We start from the raw sequence: 23,479 nt of genomic DNA on the forward strand, positions 1-23,479 counted from the left end.
TCTGTAGCCCCATACTTAGCATAGAGTCTGACCAAAGCAAGTGCTCACCAAAGGTGGGAAGCAGGGAAAAAGAGAAGGAAGAAAGGTTTTAGCCCAAAACGGCGGGGGGAGGTTTACAATATAAAGCGCATGTGAAGGGCAAACACCAGCTCCTGGGGACATGAAGAACACGGCCAGCTGTCCTACACTGTCCCTACACAAGCTCAGCCCTCAGAATCCACCTCACATCCCAGGAACACAGCCAGGGCAGAAAGACCACGGAGGTTTCATGAGAGCAGATGTGGCTGGCCAAGTGAACAGAGCTAACCCAGGGAAGCTGGCTAGGACCTGAGAATCTACAGGGTGGCAGAATTCCTAGCCCAAGTGCTGCAAATAGATTTCAGCAAAATGAGGTCAACTGTTAACACAATCAGGCCTGAGATGGGGGAGAAGAGTGTAAACTAATGAGATGCTGACATGTTCACAGAGTCAAAGGTAATGGTGAGAATTTTCAAGGTACCAGTTAGCACTGAGAATGTGAGCCTCTAATCATCATTTTCTGGAATCCCCACTCCCAATCTATTCTGTCCACCTACTCTACTGCCCACAATACCCTGCCCCTCACAGACACAGATATTCATCCCTTACTGCCAAGATATGTGCTAGAAATTTCCTTTGTCACTCACACAGCCTTCTGTGCTAAGGAGTCTGTTTAACCTGGAACAATTAATTCCTGGGCCCACCTCCCTTTTGGATATGGCCCCAAAAGTGCCCTGACTGCCTTACCTACCCAAAGATGCTCTATGGGTAGCAGTTCCCCCACAACCAAGGTAGAAAGGATTCTCCTAACATCTCCCTTCAGTCCTGTAGCTCTGGCAAGTCCCAGCCTCCTGCAGAACTTTGAGGATATATCACCTGACAGCTACTTCTTGCTGGGCCTTATGCTAAGTGCTGATGACAGATGAACAAAGCTCTCCTGCCCTTGAGAAGTTCCCAGTTTAAATGGCCCCAGTTTCCCTGTCTGAGAAGTTCCCCAGACAGGGAAAAAGAATGTTAACAAAGGAAGCATGTACAAAGGGCTGTGGCTTCCCAGAGGAGAGTAAGACAGAAGGGTTGAGAGTACCTGGGAAGAGGCTGCAAAGGCATCCTGGAGAAGGTGTGAAGGGTGAGTTGGAACATAACAGAAAAGAGAAAGAAGGTAAGGATGGAGCTGACAGAGACCACAGCAAGCTCTGCCAAAGAGGCAGTCACTCCTGTTTACCAAGGACTCTTCCCTATTATCGGAGCCACTGAAGAAGGCAGACTGGGTGTAGTGTTGTCTTTTCCTTTCCACAACTACCCCCAACCCCAGCAATTCCTTGGCAGGCCTCTCCCTACCCCTTCTCAATACTCCTGCTGAAAGCACCAAGTGCACAGTAGCCCCTAGCCCAAGACCACCCGCAGCAGACACACTGCACACTAGAAATAGTAGTTACCATTTTGTTTAGGGGAAATAGAGACATAGAGACAACTTTGGGAACACGCCCAAGGTCACAACACTTCTGAGTGACAGAGACAGTTTTCTTGATTTCAAAGCTGGAACTCTATATTATAACTTGTTTCCTTTAGCAGAAGTAGAGGGTGGGGTCATGCAGTAGAAAACAGCACTGCATTCGAATCATGGCTCTGCCACATAAAAGCTGAATGACCTCTAAAAACTCACCTCATCTCTCTAAGCCTCATTTTCTCTGAGTATCTGCAGAGGAGAAAAAGGCCCCTCAACAAATGATCAGCTGCCAGAGTGAGACATCAGCTTAGGCCTTAAAATGAACACTGCCTCTGGGCCTTTGTTTCTTAGAGCACAACTAACACCTGACTACTGGCACTACTCCCCTTTTAGGGGAGCCCCCAAAAGGGCCTCCAAGACTATGGCGAACTTTGCACAGTGGGAAAGTCTGCAAAAGGCCACATGCTGCCCTGTGGCCACAAGGGGAGGACTGAAATGTCTTCTACTGTCAGAAAATGGACCCCGAGATGACTCTGCTGAGCCAGAGTAATCCCTTCTCCCTCCCCCCTAGCTCTGAAGCTGGTGTCAGCCCATGGGTCCTCCTCACTCAGCAGACCCTCCTGGCTGCTGCACAACAAACCATTGATTCTGAGAGGTCTCACTCCTCATGCCAATGGCAGGATTTTCATTAAGGCTGGGCAAGATAGCCCTGGCTGGCCCAGGTTTGCTGGGGTGTTTGTCTACTACATGCCTTATGGTGAGGTGTGAGAGCCATAGCCTTAGGAACTCATCCAGGTGCAGAACACAGGTCAGAGCCAGGGCAGGCCCCCACTGGAAGTGGTGTGTGGGAGTCGGACAGGGAACAGCACTGAACTGGGGGTTTTAGTCCATGCTCAGATGGGCACGAAGAGCCTAGAGGGACACAGACCAAGGGATTCTCTGTAGGTCCCACCAGGCATGGCCCCACTCTTGCCGGAGTCTCCTGCCAAAGAGCTTCCTGATATTTTCCTCAGATTTCACCTGGCAATATTCAAAAATTTTCTCTAACAAACATCAGTAGGAAACTATAAAAACAATATTTACCATGAGGACAGCTGATGGATTCCCAGGAGTATACTCAGCTCTATCTGAGTCCTTGAATGAGAGCCAGTGAGAGCCTTACTGACCAAGCCCAGTTTACAGGTAAGGAAACCTAATTCTAGGCAGGAGAACTGAATGGCCAAAGATCCCTTGATAAGACAAGGGTCACAGAATTCCTAAAAGTACAGGATATAGACAGGAGTAGTAGGGAACAGACCTCCTGTCTTTTACACAGGCCCTTAATCAACCAAAGGGTTTCTCCCCCAAATTATAGAAGGTAGCACCTGAAAGAAATCTTAAAGATCCATTAGCTCAATTGTTTTATAATACAAATCAGAAAACACACCCTGAGAAAAATGACCTAAACAAGGTCTCACAGTGAGTGACAATTTTGAAAAGAGACCAAGGTGCTTTCCTAAACTTTACAAGTTCTCTATATGAAAGTCCTGGAATTACAAACAAATTTAGATGTACATGATGATGATGACTGAGATATAATTCATACACTCTAAAATTCACTCCTTCAAAATCAATTCACTGGTCTTAGCATATTTACAAGGTTACACAACAATCAGCACAATTAATTCTAAAACATTATCACTACTCCATAAAGCACTTTCCACTGCACATGCCAGCCGCTTCTCTGGACTGGTTCTTGGCTCTATAGCATTCTGCTGCTGGCATCCTCAACTGATGCCAATAGCTCTCAAAGGGCAGGGAGTGAACCCTAAGAGCCTGTTTGGTCAAGGCTAATTTTCTGAGAAATATTTATTCCCGCTGAGTTTACTTGGAATAAGATCTAAGATGTCAGGCTCTTGCGGGACCTTCAGGAGCTGAACCACCTAATTCTCTCAACTAACTCCTGGCTGAAGAAAACACTCTTCCTTAGGCCTAAGTGTGCCTCTGTTGCTGCAGTGAAAGCCCACTTAGTCCTGTGTGGATATAGAAGGACACAAGATGTTCAGCAATTAGTTCATACATTCTGCAGACGCACAGTGAGAGCAGGGAACAGCTAAATGGCATTCAGCCCCTATGGGTTACTTTTATCCCTGAGCATAACTTTCATATTTTAGCATTTGTGTTCCTGCTCAGGTTGTTTCTTTCACCCAGAATGCCCTCCCCAGCCACCTCTGTAGAATAAGGCCGCACCCATCCTTACAGACAGCTCACACGCCACTTCTTCAATAGTATGCCTTCTCCATCCCTCCTCTGGACCTCAGAAGCACTGTGTACCTCTCTAGAACATTCATTTTTTTCCCTTTAGGGCAGAATATGATTCATCCAGGTCTCCCCATAGGTTCCAGCATAGCACTGGCACAAAGCAGATGTTTTATTAACATATCTAACAAATGAATGTTGATAGCTGGATGGACTACAATGTAAAATCATTTCATCTCAACAACAGTAGAAAAAGTGGAGGCACTGCCTTGCAGGTGTGCCTAGGAGACCCAGCACCTCAGCCCAGACACCCCAACAGCCTTGGATTCCATGGCACGCCAGCAGCCCTTCTCTCCACAGGACTCACAGAGAGGAGGCCCAAAGAGCACTGTGTCCAGGGCCTTCAGCTGCAGCTTCTGCCGATGACTCCGGTCTGTCATCTTTAGCACGGTCCCTGTCATGGTGGTGTTGGTTACAGCGAGCCTGTTGAGACAAAGAGTAGGTGTTCAGCTCCCTGCCACCGAAGCCAGGAAGGATCCTGGTAAAATTGCCCAACTGCTCCAGAAATACTTCTCTGACTTCTACCTCCTGGTGACTGCTCCCCTTTACACTCTAGAACACAGAGTCTACACGGGGCACATAACATTTACCAAGAATTTATTAACCCTTCTCCATGTGTCCACCTCTCCTGAGTATCCTACTCTCTGAGGATTATCCATTGTGCCCATTCCCAGGCCCAACTGTAAATTTTCTGTTGTGCTTCCCCTTACATGGATTACCTATTACATATCTTCTTCCTCACTCCCACCATTTGTAAAGGCATTCTCCTGTCCAGCCCTTTCAAAATGTCACCCTACATGATCCAGTGATTCTGGGGACCTCTGAATTATCCTAATCCTATCCCAATTAAATCTGTTTAATAGTAAATACATTTAATACTCATTAAATATAAAGCTACTGATGACAAACACTACACATCTTGTTAGATTGTCTTGAGTCACTGTCGTTTGCTCCCAATCAGATTACTGTAATTTTTATGACCTTCAACTATATTGTTAATAATAACTCTAATAAGAGTGGGCCTGTACACAAGAAAATGACCTCAGAAAAACTAGACTTTGTTTCTCTTCTGTGGGAACACAGTGGATATTAAGAGAAGAGTCTAAGATATGAAAGACTGAAAAAGGCTGGTCTGGGTCCCACAAGTGAGCGTTTACTACTATACTACTCCACAAGGTCAGTGCTCTTTTCAAATGCGTATCTCTTTCCCTGAGTAGAAAAGAAGCTTCTAACATCACAGTGTGTGTCTATACTCCTGCCTGGGCATGCAGGAGCAGCTAGTTCTTTCTCTAGCCCAGGGAAGCAATCAAGTCCTCCTACAAAAGAGGCATGAGACACTGGTGGGAAGTGGGAGGGTCAGGAGATCTAGTTTCTGGTCTCAGCCCCATCATTGAGTGACTCACTTGTCCAATCGTAAGCTGCTAGGCTCCTCTCCTGCATTAATTTCTGTATAATCAGATGCTTCCTACAAGCCTTGAGGCTCCTCTTCAGAGAACTTCTATCGGGTGCACTGGACTTCATCTGACTGATCAGTATAAGTGTTATCTTTTGTATGGTCTTTTTGGCAAAGAAACCCATAAATTTGAATGCTATCTACTTCTAAGTGATGAGAGAAATGAAAAACATTTACTAGCTGACATTTACTAAGCAACTGCTGTGTATCTCCTACTGTTCTGACACTTTACATACAATACCTCATGTAGTCCTCATGATTTCGAGAACCTAGTTCTATTATTAGCTCCACTTTATAGATACGAAAACTGAGACTTAGAGCTAAGTAACTTGTTCAAAGTCACATAGTGAGTAAGTGGCAAAGCCAAGAAACCAACTCAGATCTGCCAGCTTCTTTCCATTGTACAACGCTGCCTAGTGGTGGGCCTAGAACCATCCCACTCTATGCACTGAAGGCTCGATGCTTCCCACTGTCACTAAGATGTCACAGCTTGGCTTCCTCTATTCTGAGCCAGCTTAGCTAGATCTGATCTTAGATCCAATCCCAGAGGGCTAAGTGAGCCCATGACCTGAGAACTGACTTCTTATCCTGAACTTTACAGTTTTAATCCAAGCTACGGCCATTCTTCACAACGAAATGGTGCCGTGATCCACAAGGCACTACTACCACTGCCGTGGGTAATGAGAAAGGAACCTAAATCCTGGCACTTCAAAATCAATCATCTATTCAATGCTGGTCTCTTCCAGTAAACATGGAGTTCCTAAAGAGAGATGTGAGGTCTAATGCATGTCTTTGTCCACAGGGCCCAGAGCATGGCATATGGTAGGTGCTTGGTAAAGTCTTGTCAAACAGAACTAAACTGACTATTTCCAGGAAGTCCATCTCCAACTACATGGGACAAGAGGAAAATGCAGTGAAAAAAGCAAGGCACTTAGAACCACGCAGACCTGGGCTAAAATCCCAGCTCTGCCACTTACCAGCTTGAATAAATCAGAAAATAGTTGAAATTCAGTTTGTTTACCTGAAAGCTGGGACAGTTAATTTTTCTTCCCAGAATTGTGAAAATCAACTGAAATAATAGTTAGGAAAGCATTCTATAAAGAGATATACAAACATTACGATTACTCTCTCCAGAGAAGGGAGAAGCTGTGAAGAGAAGGCTGCAGGCAGCCGAGAGGGAACAGCCAGCTCAGCTAGATCTGGGCAGCAGTACCAGGTCGCTGTATGGCTGGAGACTGCACTGTGTGGGCATTCCAACAGCTCCACCTTCCCCTCTCCCCCCTGCTGAAGCTCATAACCAGATGCATCTACATAACAAGATGACAAATTATACACAATCAGCACTTAACAGACAGTAAACCCTTTGAGGACAAGGGCAGGTTGTTGTCATCTTTATCCCCAGTACCCAGGACAAGTGCTTGGCACAGAGAGGTACCCAGTAAATATTTTTTGAGTGAATAAGTAAATGGATTAATGACCGAATGACATATGGTACTAGTTTGACATAAGAAGTCCAAGTAATATTCCATCTCCTCCCCACTCCCACCCCAAGCCCTAGCATATCGCACCTGTAAAGGAGGCAAAGTTAGGGCACAATAGCTATTGGAAGAGTCATTCCAGAGAACAGATTGGGTCCTAAAGGTAGTCAGGCCCTACCTCTACATGATTTCTTTAGAGTATGTGGTGTATGGATAATTCAGAGGAAGCTAAAAGAGCCCTGAGGCCCCTGGACAATAAAAGAGGCAGCTCTTAAAGGGGGAGGAGAGGGTGCAGTGGGCAGTCAGCAAAAGAAAAGAGAAATATCACAGGCTTCAAAATCTACCCAGATCTAGAGTTTCACTTCTAACTAGCCACGTGACCTTGGAAAAGTTACTTAGCCAGTTTCATCATCATCATACAATAATACCTACCTTATAAGATTAATGTAAGAATTAAATGAGATACTGTATAAAAACGGTTGAAGTAGAGTGCCTGGCATGCACTAAGCACTCAATAGATGGCAGTTATTAGTACTATTCCCAGTACTGATAGAAATATTAAATCAGAGAATGAGTGCTATGTAACCATCATGCTTTACACAAGTGCACAGCAGATGTGAGAACAGGTCTATAGATTCTGCCCTAAGAAGGATGTGACCTCGTTTAACTGACCAGAATGACCTAAAGGCAGGCCAACAACCCCAGTCCATTCTCTGTACCCCTAAAAGTGACGAAACTGTCTCCTCCTGACCTTGGCATGGCATGGCCACTGAGCTGCAGCTTCCGGAAGGTCTCCTCATACTGAGGCAGCTCCACATATGTGATCAGCCACTGCACCACCTCGTCCACCGTCCAGTTGTACACTGTGGGAAGAGACAGGAAAGCCATGACTCCAGAAGGCCAAGCACCACTTGCACTTACTGTCACAGTCACATTGACCTTAACATTTACCACATGTTTATGTGTTCAACATCTCACTCTCCCATAAAATCCTACATATAAAAGGAATACACACCCTACTTTTTATTTATTTATATATACAGAGGTGAGCAAAAGGAGGTTTATAGTTGTTTGTATGGGGAAAAACATTAATAACCAAATAATAAATGTAAGAATAAACTCTGGGTTTTGCAGACTCACAAATTTCCCCCACCCCTGTATTTATGTGCGTGAGTATATGTATGTATATATATATATATGACATTATATAGAGAGATGGTTCCAGATGATGTCACTTAAGCCCTGAGTCAGATCATATCGGTCCATAGCCCTATTCACAGATGTTTTTAGTTTTGTGCAACAAATAAATTTCCCCTTTTGTTTATATCAGATTGGAAAGATTTTCTGTCACAACAAGAGCCAATTCTAACTGAAATAATTACTGAGTGATCACTCACAACTTGGCGAATCACATCATTACCCTCCATGGCCACTGTAGCTAATCATTTGTCAATATTATAATGTTGTGATTTTTTAAATGGATTACTATAAATATAACTCTCTTAAAATAATTTTAGTGTTTGTGTGGTATTTGAACACATACAAGAGTCAACAAGAAAGAAATAGAAGTGAACTTAATACACAAAGAATTAAGTTCAAGCCCAGTGAAGATCAAATGACACCATGATATATTAGTTAAATCAAAGTTTTGTAGTAGCTTGAATAAAGAAAGATGGAGGGAGGACTGAATCATCAGATGGCACCCAGTAATCAAGGCTTGCTGAACTTAAAGGGCCTGTGAGCAATTACGTTTCAGCAAAAAGGTATCATTTTATTGGATTTGAAGTTTGGTTTTATTGAATGTATAAATCTATTTTTGTTTACATTTGCATACAAATTTTATATAGCAACTTAAACCTCATGTTATGCTTGTACATATTTAAGTAACATTATAATAAAAATAAGTCAGCATTTCAGGTCCTACATAGATTATTTCCCTTAAAAGGAATTTGTATATGCCTCAAGTTTGAAAACTACCACTGTGAGCAGCAAGAACCCTAGATAGTTTGAAGCAGAATGAGATGGTGAGATTTATCATCCTCCTTGCTTAAGATTTATATCTTTACCAAAAACTGTCTTTCATCAGAATGCTGTCTAATTTCCCTTTAGTAATTAGGAAACCTTAAGGCATGGACCATGTCCCATTCATTTCTGCACAGTCCATTGTTCCTAAAATAGAGCTTCATATACAGTGGTATTAATAAAAATTTACTCAAAGAATAACTGCCCTAAATGAGCTCCCTTGGAGCTCCCAGAAATGTGAAAGTGAGACAAACAGTCACAAGGGTCCCCTTAGACTAAAATACAGCTCGTGTAAATGGTTAACTTCTGAAATGCTTGTCAAAAAAACAGGCATTCCATTGGTAGATACACCTCAGATCTTAGGTTGTTTCTGTCATTTTCACATAAGATAGAGAAGTTGGAAGGCTGGGCCCTGCCCCTTCATTCTCCTACTTCCCCTACAGTGGAGCCCAGCACTGGTCCAAAGCAAATCCTTAGAGATCCTGAATGAAACCAAGTTGAAGGCATAACTACTCCAATCTCCTCATGTTCCCAAGTAAGCTACTGGAGCTCAGGAGAAAAGTCCCGAAACCAACAGAGTCTGGAGGTAGATCAGACTGTTTGCAAAGACACAGGAGGTGAAAAGAGAAAGGTTTCATGGGACAAAATGAAGCAGATACAATGCCCTAAGATTGCATCCTAGAAGACAAGATTCTAGAGGTTTAGGTGAATGGTGCCTAGTCATTGCTTAGTTAAATTTCTAATTCCCAGACTAAGATACATTAGAGAGAAGAGAGTAATTAATTTCTAAGAGATGTTCAAATCTTGGGGTTTGGGAACAGAGAGATGACAGAGCTGGGATTAAAGAAGCATTACAGAAGGTAGAATGTATTCCTGAGCCATCATTCCTGAAAATGGATATATAGCCACACACATTACAAATGTGATCATTTACTATGGTGTGGAGTATCAGGTAATAAAGGCGCAGTAGAGGGACACACAGACATGAGGCAGACAGCCAAGTGCTAGCCTGTAAGATACAGAGAACAACACACTCCAGCCACTGCTGCCAAGGGAGCTCAGCCTTGTCCAGGACAAAGCGGCCTTTCTGCTGGGCACGTGGAGTGGAAAGAAGTCCACTTTTTTATTGCTAGAAAGGCCTGAGGCCAGTGGCGCTACAAAGGCCTTTTGTCTACTGGGAGGACGCCTTGCTACAAGCCAGAGCACAGACCTTTGGCACAGGAACTCCTCTACCTGCACCCTACACTGCCATGGAGACAGGTGGGAATCACTCTAGACCAGGGTTTCTCAGTCTCTGCATCACAGACATTTTGGACAGGATACTTCTTGGTTGTGGGGGCTGTCCTGTGCATTTTAAGATGTTTAACATCCCTGGCATCTACACACCAGGTGCCGATAGCATGCTGCCAGTCATGACAATCAAAAATGTCTCCAAATAACGCCAAATGTTCCCTAGGGGACAAAATTGCCCCTGACTGAAAACCACTGTCCTAAACACTACCATAGGTGAGGCTGAGAGTCTATGATGGTATCACTGCAATTCGGTGAGGAAGGACTCTGAACACACTCAGCCCCTATACAGCCAAGCTATAAGGAAAAAGGATAATGGCTTGAGCATGTCCGGCCAAACCTCAAAGCACTTGGTTTTGGTTTTTGGTTTTTGTGCCCGATAGATCATTCTGTTACCTAGGTGGGGTGTGGCAGCATGGAGTTTCCCAACCAGCGTGACTGCAGTCTGAACAAAATAAACCAGGATGAGCTACATTCTTGACAGATTACCAATCCATGTCCCAGCACGAAGAGCTCCATTAACAGGCAAGTTGAGAGATCAGAGGCCCTTGTCACTAAGGTTCAAGAACCTAAAAGTTAAAAGCCTTGTTCTGCTTCCTCATTGCAAAGGAGAAAATGAGAAGTTTCTCTGGGCCAAAGTGAGGAAGAAGGCAACAGCTAGGGAATATAACAGTATACAAAACAGAGTCATAGATTCCTGATGCTTATATTCTGGGGGAGACAGACAAACTAAAACACTATAAACCAATAAATATTGGGTAGTGATAAGTACAATGAAGAAATACAGAGCAAGGTAAAATGATAAAGAGCAATGCTATATCAGATGTAATCACAAAAGGCCTCTGATGAGGTGACATTTGGGCAGAAAATTAAATAAAGATGTGAGCCATGTGAATACTTGGGGGAAGGGCCTTCCAAGCAGATAAACAGTATTACTCCCTAGCACCTGAGCTATAGCCATACCTCCAGGGATATTCCAGGACAGTTCCTTGGCCTTGGCTAATCCATTCTCTTGCCAAGGAAAGAATAAGCAGTATGAGATAGGCTCCGGAATCAGTATTTCTTTTCCATAATGGACCAGTGGTACCTCCAAATGAAGCCCTCACTTACTTTTATGGTTTCAAACCCACATTCCAAAAGAGCTAAGTCTGGCAGGAAGACTGCCAGTGCTTGCTTTGCCTCTCCTCCACACAGCTACAAGTTAGTTGGTCATTTGGTCAGCCTCTGGTAAGCCTTTTGGTCAGCCAGTCACATACAACACAGTGATTAAGAATATGGGCTTTAATCCTGGCTGGTATAGCTCAGTGGACTGACCACGGGCCTGCAAACCAAAGGGTCGGCCACTGGTTCGATTCCCAGTCAGGGCACATGCCTAGGTTGCAGGCCAGGTCCCCAGTAGGAAGTTCAAGAGGCAACCACACGCTAATATCTCACTTCCTTTCTTAATCCTTCCCTTCCTCTCTCTCTAAAAATAAATAAATAAAATCTTTTTTAAAAAAAGAAAGAGAATGTGGGCTTTGGAACCAGGCACCTTGGTTTGAATTTGGGATCTGCCACTTATGTGATGTAAGACCATGGGCAAGTTACTTAATATTTCTGTGCTTCCTTTACATCACCTATAAAACAGTGAAAATCAGAGTTCTCACATGGTAAGAGTGTAGTAAAGATATGAAAGATCCCTGCATACAGTAAGAGCTAAAGAAATATTAGTTATTATTATTATTTTCACCATTTATTTATTCATTCATTCACCAAGTTTTCACTGGCTTCTACTTTAGTAGGTACTCAGTGAGTTACTGGGTACAGAAATCAATCTGCATGATCTCCATCACAAAGGGCTCTCTTCTAGAGAAGAAGACATACAAGAAAATAAATGAGTATAATATAGTATGATAGGTGCTAGGCCAGAGGGATATATGGGGTAATGTGGAAAAAAGAAGTGACTTGCTAGAGTGAGTAAAAAAATAAAAAGCTAGCTTTTTGTCTGGCTACTCTGGATACACAGCACTCCAAGAGAACTATACACTCTTACCAAGTGGCCTTCCCTAAAGATGGTTTCCTCTGGCTCGAGCTGGCAGCATATCATCTACTCATAGAGTCAATATCAAGCCCTTAATCACCATTGCAAAAGAAAAAAAAAAAAATCTGGCCCTTGGCCTAGGCCTCGTGTGATAGGCCCACTAAGCTACCTGGCAGAAACCAGTTCTACACAGCCACAGAGTTTAAGAGAACCTAGGCGGTGGAACTGAATAAGCCAAACAACTTGTATAAGATCACACAATGGTAGCCAAGGACAAACTTTTGTCTTCCACGTACCTACTCTGGATCAGACCAGGAGCTAAGTCTTGAGATACAAAATCATATTAGGTAATGCCCTCAAGCAGTGTGGTAAAAAACAAGCAGGGGAACAGATCACTGTAATTAATGTGCTAAGTGCCACAATGAGATAAGAGTAAGAGGCTGTGGGAACACAGAAAGAGGCATTTAACCTAGCCTGTGGTTTCCAGGAAAGATTTCCTAAAGAAAGGGATACTTAGGCCCTGGCTGGTGTAGCTCAGTGGATTGAGCTTGGGCCTGTGAACCAGACAATCCTGGTTCAATTCCCAGCCCAGTTCCCTGCAGGCCAGTTCCCAGCAGGGGATGCATGAAAGGCAACCATACACTGACGTTTCTCTCCCTCTCTCCTTCCCTTCCCCTCTAAGGATAAATAAATAAATAAATCTGAAAAAAAAGAAAGGGATACTTAAGTTGACTCTTGATTCTCATGTAAGTTTGACCAGATCAAGAAAGGAAGAAGGACAGAGGGAATAGTATATCTATATGAAAGCATCAAGGGATGAGAGAGAAAGTCATATTCTAGTAACTGCAGATAAATCAGTGCAGCTACAGAGAAAGAAATGTGATGAAGAGTGACAGAAAATAAGAAAGTGAATTACAGAAATAAGCAGTATGCTAACCTCATATGTGAGGTTAGCCTCATAAAGTGATCTAGCATAATGCCTGATATATAGAAGGTACTCCATTAATTTTTTTCACACAAGTATGTTTGCACAAATTGTAGGAGAGAAACAGAACTTTTGGGGGCCAATATTACAGAGGTGTGAATAAGGAATGATGGAGAACCACAACATTAAAACATAAAGAAACTGGTAAGGTATAAAAGAACATCACCAGATTTTTATTTACATGTACACACTGATATTTTTTCCCAACTGAGGTAATTCATTTTGAGATTACAAATGGACATTTAATTTCAATGCACCTAACATCTCAGAGATAAACATGAAAAAAATGGCATTTTCTATCATAATTTCCCTTGTCAACAACTACTGAGCTTTCAGTACCTTATTTTGTTGAGTCCCAAATGAGATAACAGCTGGGATCTAAACTTACTACAAGTTCTACACAAACTCAAGTGTTACCTGAACAATAGGAAAGCCATATTTATCTTCTCAAAGTATTATGTAATTACCATATTTTGATTACACTGGAATTTACTTGTAACATCTGTAACAGTATCTTTATTTGTACAGGTTCCACTTAAGAATATTTCTCCCACCCCAAAATTTGGTGTCCTAGCATGCTTATTTTACTATTTAAAAAGAAAAAAAAAAGGTAGCCAATGAAAAATGTAAGTGGAGACCTAGTCAGGTATTTATTTTAGAAAGATCTCTCTGGAACCAATTGTAGGATAGACCACAGTAGAGCTAAACTGGGCCAAGAAGAACAGTAAGAAAATATCCAAACAAAAGACGATTAAGTTGAGATTTCTGCTTTAGGCCAAGATAAAGTAACAGGAATGGAATTTACCCTCCCCCTCCTGAAACAACTTTTAAAAAAAGACAAAATACATAAAACAATGATTTTTAAGACACTGAGAATCAGCCTACAATGGACAATTATCTTTGAGAGATAGTAAACAAATGAGGCAAGTCATACAATTGACTTGAAAGGGAGAAAATGGAAATATACTTTTGTCAAGTTCTTTCACTATGTGACAAGGTATAATAATATCTCTCAAAAGCAGACTGTGATAAGTTAAAGACACATATTTTGTCTCCTACAGCAATGATTAAAATAAGAAAACAAAGGGTTAAGACAACAGAGAAGATAAAATTGAATAATAAAAAATACTCACTAATCCAAAAGAAAGCAAAAAAAGAAGGGGAAAAACAGAAAACATATAACAAGATAATGCACTCAAATCTAACCACTGAGCTAAATAAAAAGAAAAACAAAACATACTATCTAACATAGTGAAGAACCAATACAAGGTGGAAGTAAGATATCTGGTAGCCTCAGAGGTATGTGTTTCCAGAGTAAAGAATGGAGCCATGCTTTAGAGGAGCATCCTCTTAGGTCACTGCCTCCCATAACCCCTCACTACAAAGTCACTATTTCCACTGGCTCAATATACAAACAACAATTCTATTACCAATGATTCTATAAAATCTAGCAGGCATCCCTTCTTTTAAAGAACTGCCACTCCCCCTACCTCACAGGGAGAGGGATTGGAAATTGCAGCACCCTCCCACCCCCATACTCTATATAAGCATATGATCCTAGCTATGAGGATTTGATTCTCCTTCTGCTGAATCTCACTCCTGAGCAAAGACACTTACAGAGATGAGAAATTAATGAAGCTGAGACATCTGAGAGTAGCAATTAGAAAGGACCAGTCCTCTGATCCCTGCTGCTGGGATCCTTGGAGTTGCCCTTGCTCTTGGATCCTTCAGCCATGCTTGTTCAGCTCTTCCTTATTTAATCACTTTATTCTGTATATATAAAAATCTGGCTGATCTTTATCTTCAGGTCAATTTCCCTGGTGATAGGAATATCTTTGTAATTCTTGGTGGGCCCCTTAGATCACACATAAAGTTCACGCTAATCAGATGAAACTGGATGGGCACTAGTCACCAGAAAGGCCAACCAGTAACTAGAGGATTGGGGCTTTCAGTCAGGTGATATCAGCCCAACCTTCAGAGAGAAAGAGCGGGCTGGAGATTGAGTTCCATCACGTGACCAATGAATCAACCAAACATGCCTACATAAGAGGACCCCAGTAAAAACTCTACACACTGGGGCTAATGTGTTTGAGTTTTCTGGCTAGCAAACACATTAATGATTGATGAACTGGGAGGATAATACATACTGACTCCACAGGAAGAGGACACAGAAGCTCCATACTAAGGACCCAGCAGAACTCGCTCTATTGGTCTCTTCTTTTGGCTGGTCTTAATTTTTATCAATTGTAATAAAACTTTAATCATAAATATAACACTTTCCTGAGTTCTGTGAATCATTTAACACAGTGATTTTCAACCTTTTTCATCTCATGGAACATATAAACTAATTATAAAAATTCTGCAGCACATCAAAAATATTTATTTTTTTGCCAATCTGATACAAAATATCCTGGTAGGTATAATTTTGATTCATTCACACCAAATGTCTATTGTTGTGCTGACTGTTACTATTTTTTAATTTGACAATCTAAGGGAAAATAGGTTAGTGTCCCAGGCATTGCATGTCTTGTAGCACACCAGTTGATAATTGCTGAATTAGCAATTCAGCATGAGGGGACAGTGGAAAAACCTTGATGTTGTAGCTCATTGGTGAGAGCACAGGTGGCCTGGGAACATCCAGAGCTTGTGGCTGGTTTGGTGTCTAAAGTAAGGGCAGTCTTGTTGGAGCCTGTGCCCTTAACTTGTGAAGTCAGCACTAACTCTGGGTAATTAGTGACAGAACTGCATTACATTATTTCATTTAATCCCTCTCTCTGCCTCATTTTACTCATCTGTAAAAGGAAATGAGGAAATAGTATATCAAACACTGTCATAGTATTTATACTTCATAAAGTGTTTATGAGAAATAAATGAGTTACTGTATGTAAAACACTCAGAAAAGTGTCTTGCACATACTAAATACTACATAAATATTAGAATATTTTTTGAGTTGTTGTTTTTATTATTAAAATCCAGAGCTGACTAATGTAGAGATTACCAGGCTTTTCTGCTAAATAGAAATAACACAGAGAGAAGACTGGCTCCTAACATTAGTCAGAAATCTTAACAACACTAATCACGCAGATGGTACTAACATTAGCCAACTACCAGTAATGTTCTAAACACAAATCAACACTGCTGATATCTACATTATCTAGTGAAACTCAGCCCAGCCAATTTGAGCCAGCACCAGAATATTACATGGTTTTTGTAGCTCTGGAAATCATCATTCCAGGGAGATTAGGGGCCTTACTCTGAATAATGAAGCAAACTGTTGTGAAGAATAGTACACAAGAAGATTCTCACATGTGAGACCACCAGGCATGACCCATGGTGAGCAAATCCTAAAATGATACATATATATCACTTCTCAGCTTAGCTGTAAGCCACATCACTGTGTATTATGTGGACCCTAAGAAGAAAGATTCATTTGATATAAACTCAGGAAATTCATCCACTGAGATAGGCTCCCCATAGTTAACTGAAGGCCCAAATTTTATAAATAATAAGAGCTTAGTGGCCATTTGCTGACAGGGTCTTCTCACGCACTATGTCCCAGGAAGAACCTCAGACTGAACTCTCAACATCCCACACTATGCCTCGCTTGTTTACACATTTGAGTTTCCTCTTTCTACCAGAGGACTAAAATCTGCCCTATCGAAATCAGAAGTGCATAATTTGGATACCTCATTTACATAAAATGGACCCAACAGAACCCTTGGGGGAGGGGGACCTTTCACCATAAAATACAATCTTCCCTTTGTCTCCAGGGAACACAATCTAGGTTGCTACTTGAATCTGTGTCTCCCAGGCTGCAGCTTCTTTTGCTCAATTAAATGCTTTTAATTATTTATTATAGTCTAAGATTAATTTTGGTTTACAATTGAAATGTTTTTCTCTGCTCATCAGTAACGGGGACCAACTCATGAAAACTCACTTTATTCTCTTCCATTTTCCTGTCATTTAGGACACATTTGGAAGTGTTCCAAATAGTTGCTAAGCCCAGAAATAAAGTTTTTACCAGAGAACTGTCTTGGGCTGTTTTCTAGTATTATGATTTAGTCCCTCTGTTTCTGCCCTTTCTTGACCACTTATTTTCCCTTCCCAGCTACTTCTGTGTGAGCCAGGAAAGCTTTCCCTGCCATCTTTCATTCCGAGTTCCTACTTCTGAAACTCGCTCTTAAAACCCAGGCGCCATGCCCTCATGTTAGTGCAGAAAAATAAGTAAATTAAAATTACACGATAATAATAGAAGATTTTTCCTGGCAGTGCTAGTATAATTCCAAAGATCACTTCACTGATGAATCTCTCATAAGTAGACAGCCTGAGTTGCTAAGGAGCTATTAAACAAAAGCCCCCACAAGGAACTGAGCTTCTAAAGATTTCCAGAAAGCTGTCTGTATTGCTAATTTACACTTCTCCTAAATTAACAAGAACTATCAGCCTGCCCATCCTAACACCAGGATTAGAACCTAAGTCTTCCTGCCTCAAATTCAATGCTTTCCATCTACATTTCAAAAGATCCCTTCCCGATCTAGAATTCTATAATGCTAGGTAACAACTAAAAAAAAAAAAAATAGAAATTGCCTCATTCCTATGCATCATTGCCTCACAATTGGTCTTCTGTATCAGCAGATGAGTGCTTTCAATCCAGATGGTATGGAAAAGCAGTGGCTGTGAGAACAGAAGGCCCAGGTCTAAGTCCTGGCTCTACTATTAATAAATATGCATGAAAACTCACAGTAAATCTATAATCCATTTTATAAATCTAGACCTAAGGTTCTTCATCTTCAAAAGCAGGGGCCCTGGTGGTCACTTAGGTTTAAATCTTCTTAGCATCAAGATCTACCCTAACAGTAGGGAAGAGACTGTTTCCAATCTTGTTAGTATCACAGGAAGCTCTAGCCACAGATAGAAACAGAAAAAAGGTAAAAGCCATGTTTTCCCTTCCCTGTTAAGTCTCACACAATTAAACATATTCTTCTACTCAGAACTCTGAAGCAAATATTCCAGAAAAAAAAAAAAAGGTAGTCCTGGTTTAGCAGGTTTATTTTATTTTTAAAATATATTTTATTGATTATGCTATTACAGTAGTCCCAATTGTCCCCCTTTGTTACCCTCTGCCCAGTACCCTCTTTTCTCCAGCAATCCCCTCCTCCTTAGCTCATGTCCATGGGACAAATTGTGCAAGTAAGTTCTTTGGCTTCTCCATTTCCTATACTATTCTTAACATCCTCCTGTCTATTTTGAATTTACCAATTAGTGCTTCTTAATCCCTGCACCTAATCCCCTATTCTCCCCCTTCTTCCAGCTGATAACCCTCCAAATGATCTCCATATCTCTGATTCTGTTCCTGTTCTGGTTGTTTGCTTACTTTATTTTTTAGATTCAGTTGTTGATAGTTGTGAATTTGTTGTCATTTTACTGTTCATAATTTTGCTCTTCTTTTTCTTAAATAAATCCCTTTAACATTTCATGTAATAATGGCTGCTGATAATTAACTCCTTTAGCTTTACTTTGGGAAGAATTTTACCTGCCCTTCCATTCTAAATGACAGCTTTGCTAGATAGAGTAATCTAGGTTGTGGATCTTTGCTTTTCATCACTTTGAATACTTCTTGCCAATCCCTTCTAGCCTGCAAAGTTTCTTTTGAGAAATCAGCTGAGTCTTATGGAAACTCCTTTGTAGGTAACTCTGCTTTTCTCTTGCTGCTTTTAAGATTCTCTCTTCATCTTTAACCTCTGGCATTTTAATGATGATGTGTCTTGGTGTGGGCCTCTTTGGGTCCAACTTGTTTGGGAGACTCTGTGCTTCCTGGACTTGTATGTCTATTTCCTTCACCAAATTAGGGAAGTTTTCTTTCATTATTTTTTCAAGTAAGTTTTCAATTTCTTGCTCTTCTGCTTTTCCTTCTGGCATCCCTATGATTCGGACATTGGCACATTTGTAGATGTCTCAGAGGCTCCTTATACTATCCTTGTTTTTTTTTTTTTTAATTCTTTTTTCTTCTTGCTGTTCTGGTTGAATGCTTATTTCTTCCTCATGTTCTAAATAGGTGATCTGAATCTCAACTTCATCCCCTCCACTGTTAGTTTCCTACAGATTTTTCTTTATTTCACTTAATGTAACCTTCATTTCTGCCTGGGTCTTTTTTATGCTGTTGCCATACTTAATGAGTTCTTTAAATATTCTGATAACTAGTATTTTAAACTCTGCATCTGATAGGTTGGTTATCTCCATTTCACTTAGTTCTTTTTCTGGGGTTTTGTTCTCTTCTTTCATTTGGGCCATATTTCTTTGTCTCCTCAATTTGGCAGCCTCCCTGTGCTTGTTTCTGTGTGTTAGGTAGAGCTGCTTTGACTCCCTGTCTTAGTAACATGGCCTACTGTAGAAAAGGCAACCATCTAGATGAATGTGGTTCCTTTAAATCCTTGGTTATCAGACTCCCATAGGCTTGATTTTCTGATGGTTCTGGCTGATATTTGTTTTGAGGTCTAGTTGCAATTTTTCTTCTCTATTTGGGAAAGGAGGTGAAGCATGTTTACTTATGCCCCCATCATCCTCCTGAAATCAGAAGTCCACCGGTCCAGGCTCAGGCCTTCTCCATCCAATTAGTTATAACCTCCTCCCCAAATCAGGGCACACATTGGCAAGTGAAAATCAGCACTCTAGCAATAGTCTTTTTCTCCCACACTTGATGTCCCTGCTGTAGGAACAATGCCAAGGACAGGGCTGGGAGTGAAGGGAGATGACAGGATTGGTTCCCACTGGTTCCGGTGACCCCTGGGCCTTAGTGCCACCCAATGCCACCAACTTCAGCTGCCTGCTCTCCAGGGTGCATTCCCTGCTCCCACAAGTTACCTGTCTGGTTTAACAGATTTACACATGAGAAAGATCTAAGGTTTTTATTTAATAAATTCAACTTGAGTCAATAGAATGATGTAACTGCTGAAGGCCCCAGTATCTAATCAAATTGTACTAATAGATATACAGGGTCCAGAATCGAGAGGCTGATGGTCCTATTCAACTCTGTGCTGATTAAACCACACCTGAAGGACTGCATCCAACTCTGGAAGCCATGATCTAAGAAAGACATTAACAAAAATGTTCACAGACGGGAAACCAAGATGAGAAGGAAGATGAGAAAACACTGTTTTCTTCAAAGAACTAGGGCTATTTAACCTAGAAAACAAGAGACTCAAGGAAAAGGTCATCTTACTTCCAATCTTTGAATCATCCAGGACTCAGAAGAGCTGGCATCAAAAGGGGAGCTACAGAAGAAAGGGGCTGCCCCAAAAGGCCAGCATGCTCCTTATCTCTGGAGATGAAGGAGTAGAAACTGGACGTGGGGGCTAGTGAGGAGGGAGGTATGGACAGGACAGAATTCAATTATAATTCTAGTGAAGAACAACCTCAACTCTATCTGGAGCACCTTCCCCCATTCCCAGCACAGTGACTATATTCATTCTTATTCAATGACTGTATGTAAAACAATTTCAATAATTTGCTCTTTACTATGCATTTTGTATTCATGTCCTTTTAAGGACAAGTTACTGCCCATCTTCTTCTCTCTTCTCTAAATCTGCCAGCAACTAGGATTGACAACCAGGCTGCCTATTACCTTCTGAGGATTTCCATGCCTTCCATAGGTCCTCCACGCTGATGAGCTTATCTTCACCATGAAAGGTGCTGTGTTTCACTGTCGGGTCATGGTAATTGAGGTCTTCCCTCAGGAACTGCAAGGGAAAAGCACACAAGTCATAAGAGATACCTGAGAGCCAGTCCACCAAGATCTCCATACAGGTCATCGAGCTATCAATAGCATACCCCCTCTACCCAGCATATAAGTGTATCACATCCCTCATGTATCCTTCCATGTGCCTACATCATAGTTGTCAACTATACAGCCTTTACTTCTTTGTAATATCTTCCACTTGAAAAAATGTGTAAATATGAATAAGAAATTTCTTCCTCATTTTTAATTATGGAAAGATAATAAATGAGAGTTAACTGGAATTCAATAAGCCAGAATAGGAAAGAATGGAGGAAGAATTAATCATTGTAAGCACTTATTTATATAATAAGCAATATTCCAAGAACTTCTACAGTATGCTCTCATCTAACCATCACAACCAATGAATTATCATACCTATTATAAGTCAATAAACAACAAGTGCTGGAAAGGATGCAGAGAATGGGGAACCCTTCTACACTGTTGGTGAGAATGCAGACTGGTGTAGCCATTGTGGAAGGCAGTATAGAGTTACCTCGAAAATTAAAAATGGGACTGCCTTATGACCCAGAGGTTCCACTTCTGGGAATTTATCCAAAGAAACCTGAAACACTAATTTGAAAGAATGTATGAACCCCTATATTCATTGCAGCATTATTTACAGTATATATGAACCCCTATATTCATTGCAGCATTATTTACAGTAGCCAAGATTTAGAACCAGCCCAAGTGTCCATCAGCAGATGAGTAAATAAAACAGCTTTGGTACATTTACACAGTGGAATACTACTTGGCCATAAAATAGAAGGAAATTTTACCTTCTGTGACAGCATGGATGGGCCTGCAGAACATTATGCTGAGTGAATGAGCCAGTCAGAGAAAGACTAATACCATATAATCTTAATTATATGTGGAATCTAAGGAACCAACTGAACTAACAAGTAAAATAGAGACAGACTCATAGGTAGAAAACAGGGTGACGGCTATGGGGAGCAGAGCACGTAGGGGGTGGTGGGATGAAGCAAAATGAAAAAGAACTCATGGATACAGACAACAGTGTGGTGATTGCTGGGTTGGATGTGGAAGAGGGCATAAGGGGGATAAATGATAATGGAAAAAATACAATAAAAAGTAAACTATTAAAAAAAACAAATGAGGACTTCCGCCAAGATGGAGGTGTAGATGGAAACACTTTGCTTCCTTGCACAACCAAATCTAAAAACAACAAAGTTTTAACAACAATAAACGCAACCAAATCACAGAAAATTGAACAATACGGACTCCAGAGTCCGAAAACAACAAACTGCTCAGCTAAACCGGTGAGACAGGTGAAGCCAGCAGCAGAGCAGTTTGGGCAAAAATGATCCCCCAACCCAGGCGGTGCACAAGCAGCCGTGGGCGCTGATCCCAGGTGGGGGTAGCTACAGGAAGGCGCAGCGAGGTTGGCTGTCTGAGGTCTCACATTTGCGCGCAGATAAACCAGTGAAGAGACGTGCATTGAAATAGACCGTGCAGGCCCTGGTGCAGGGCAGTGGGCTCGCACATTTGCACTCAGATAAACAGGCGAGGGCAAGCGGTGTGGCAGACCAGGCAAGTAGAGAGGACCGCCATTGCTCCCTCTCTGACCCCGCCCCCACATACAGCATCACAAACCAGCAACCTGGGTAGTACCGCCCTGGTGAACAACTAAGGCACCCCTCCTCATATGTAACAGACAAGAACAGATCAAAACATGGCTCAAGAACAACTCAGAGCCCCAGAGCCAATAAATCTAAGCCATGAAGAAATAGCCAAACTTTCAGATGCACAGTTCAAAACACTGGTGATCAGGATGCTCACAGAACTGGTTGATTTTAGTCACAAATTAGAGGACCATACGAAGGCTAAACTAATTGAAATGAATGGTAATGCACAGGAAAACAATAGTGATGAAAAGGAAACTGGGACTCAAATCAAGGGAACAGACCAGAAGAAAGGAAAAAATGACCAAACAGAAAAATATGAAGAAATAAGAATTTTTAAAAAATGAGGAGGGGCTTAGGAACCTCCAGGACATCTTTAAACACTCCAACATCTGAATTATAGGGCTACCAGAAGGGGAAGAGGAACAGTCATGAGTGGAAACCTTATTTGAACAAATAATAAAGAGAACTTCCCCATTCTGGCAAAGGAAATAGACTTCCAGGAAATCCAGGAAACTCAGAGAGTCCCAAAGAAGTTGGACCCAAGAAGGAACACACCAAGGCACATCATCATTACATTAGCCAAGATTAAAATGAAGGACAGAACCCTAGAAGAAGCAAGAGATAAGGGGACAGTCACCTACGAAGGAGTTCCCTGTCAGCGGATTTCTCAAAAGAGACCTTACAGACAAGAAGGGGATGGAAAGAAGTATTCCAAGTCATGAAATCCAAAGACCTACATCCAAGATTGCTCTATTCAGCAAAGCTTTCATTTAGAATGGAAGGACAGATAAAGTGCTTCTCAGATAAGATCAAATTCAAGGAGTTCATCATCACCAAGCCCTTATTATATGAAATGTTAAAGGGACTTATCTAAGAAAAAGAAGATAAAAAAGATGCACAGTGAAAGGACAGCAAACTCACAGTTATTAACAACCACACCTAAAACAAAGCAATCTAAGAGGACAGCTAGATCAGGAGCAGAAACATAGAAATGAAGATCACATGGAGGGTTAGCAACAGGGGAGTGGGAGAAGGAGAAGGGGGGAGAAGG

General features: G+C 41.6%; 1 protein-coding gene across 2 annotated transcripts in view; it reads right to left on the bottom strand.

Moving 5' to 3' along the window:
• The window catches only part of STIM1 (stromal interaction molecule 1), a 186,056-nt gene that overhangs the window by 25,872 nt on the left and 136,705 nt on the right, over positions 1 to 23,479 (bottom strand). For both annotated transcript variants that reach the window (XM_037135696.2, XM_037135697.2), the window contains exons 3-5: positions 20,633 to 20,747; positions 7,446 to 7,557; positions 4,071 to 4,186 (exon numbers count right to left, since the gene is read on the bottom strand). In XM_037135696.2, the coding sequence (XP_036991591.2) occupies positions 4,071 to 4,186; positions 7,446 to 7,557; positions 20,633 to 20,747 (343 nt within the window). The remainder of the gene's footprint in view (positions 1 to 4,070; positions 4,187 to 7,445; positions 7,558 to 20,632; positions 20,748 to 23,479) is intronic.

This window comes from Artibeus jamaicensis, unplaced genomic scaffold, assembly GCF_021234435.1.
Source record: "Artibeus jamaicensis isolate MK-2021 breed Jamaican fruit bat unplaced genomic scaffold, CSHL_Jam_final contig_64, whole genome shotgun sequence".
In the NCBI taxonomy this organism is placed as follows: Eukaryota; Metazoa; Chordata; class Mammalia; order Chiroptera; family Phyllostomidae; genus Artibeus; species Artibeus jamaicensis.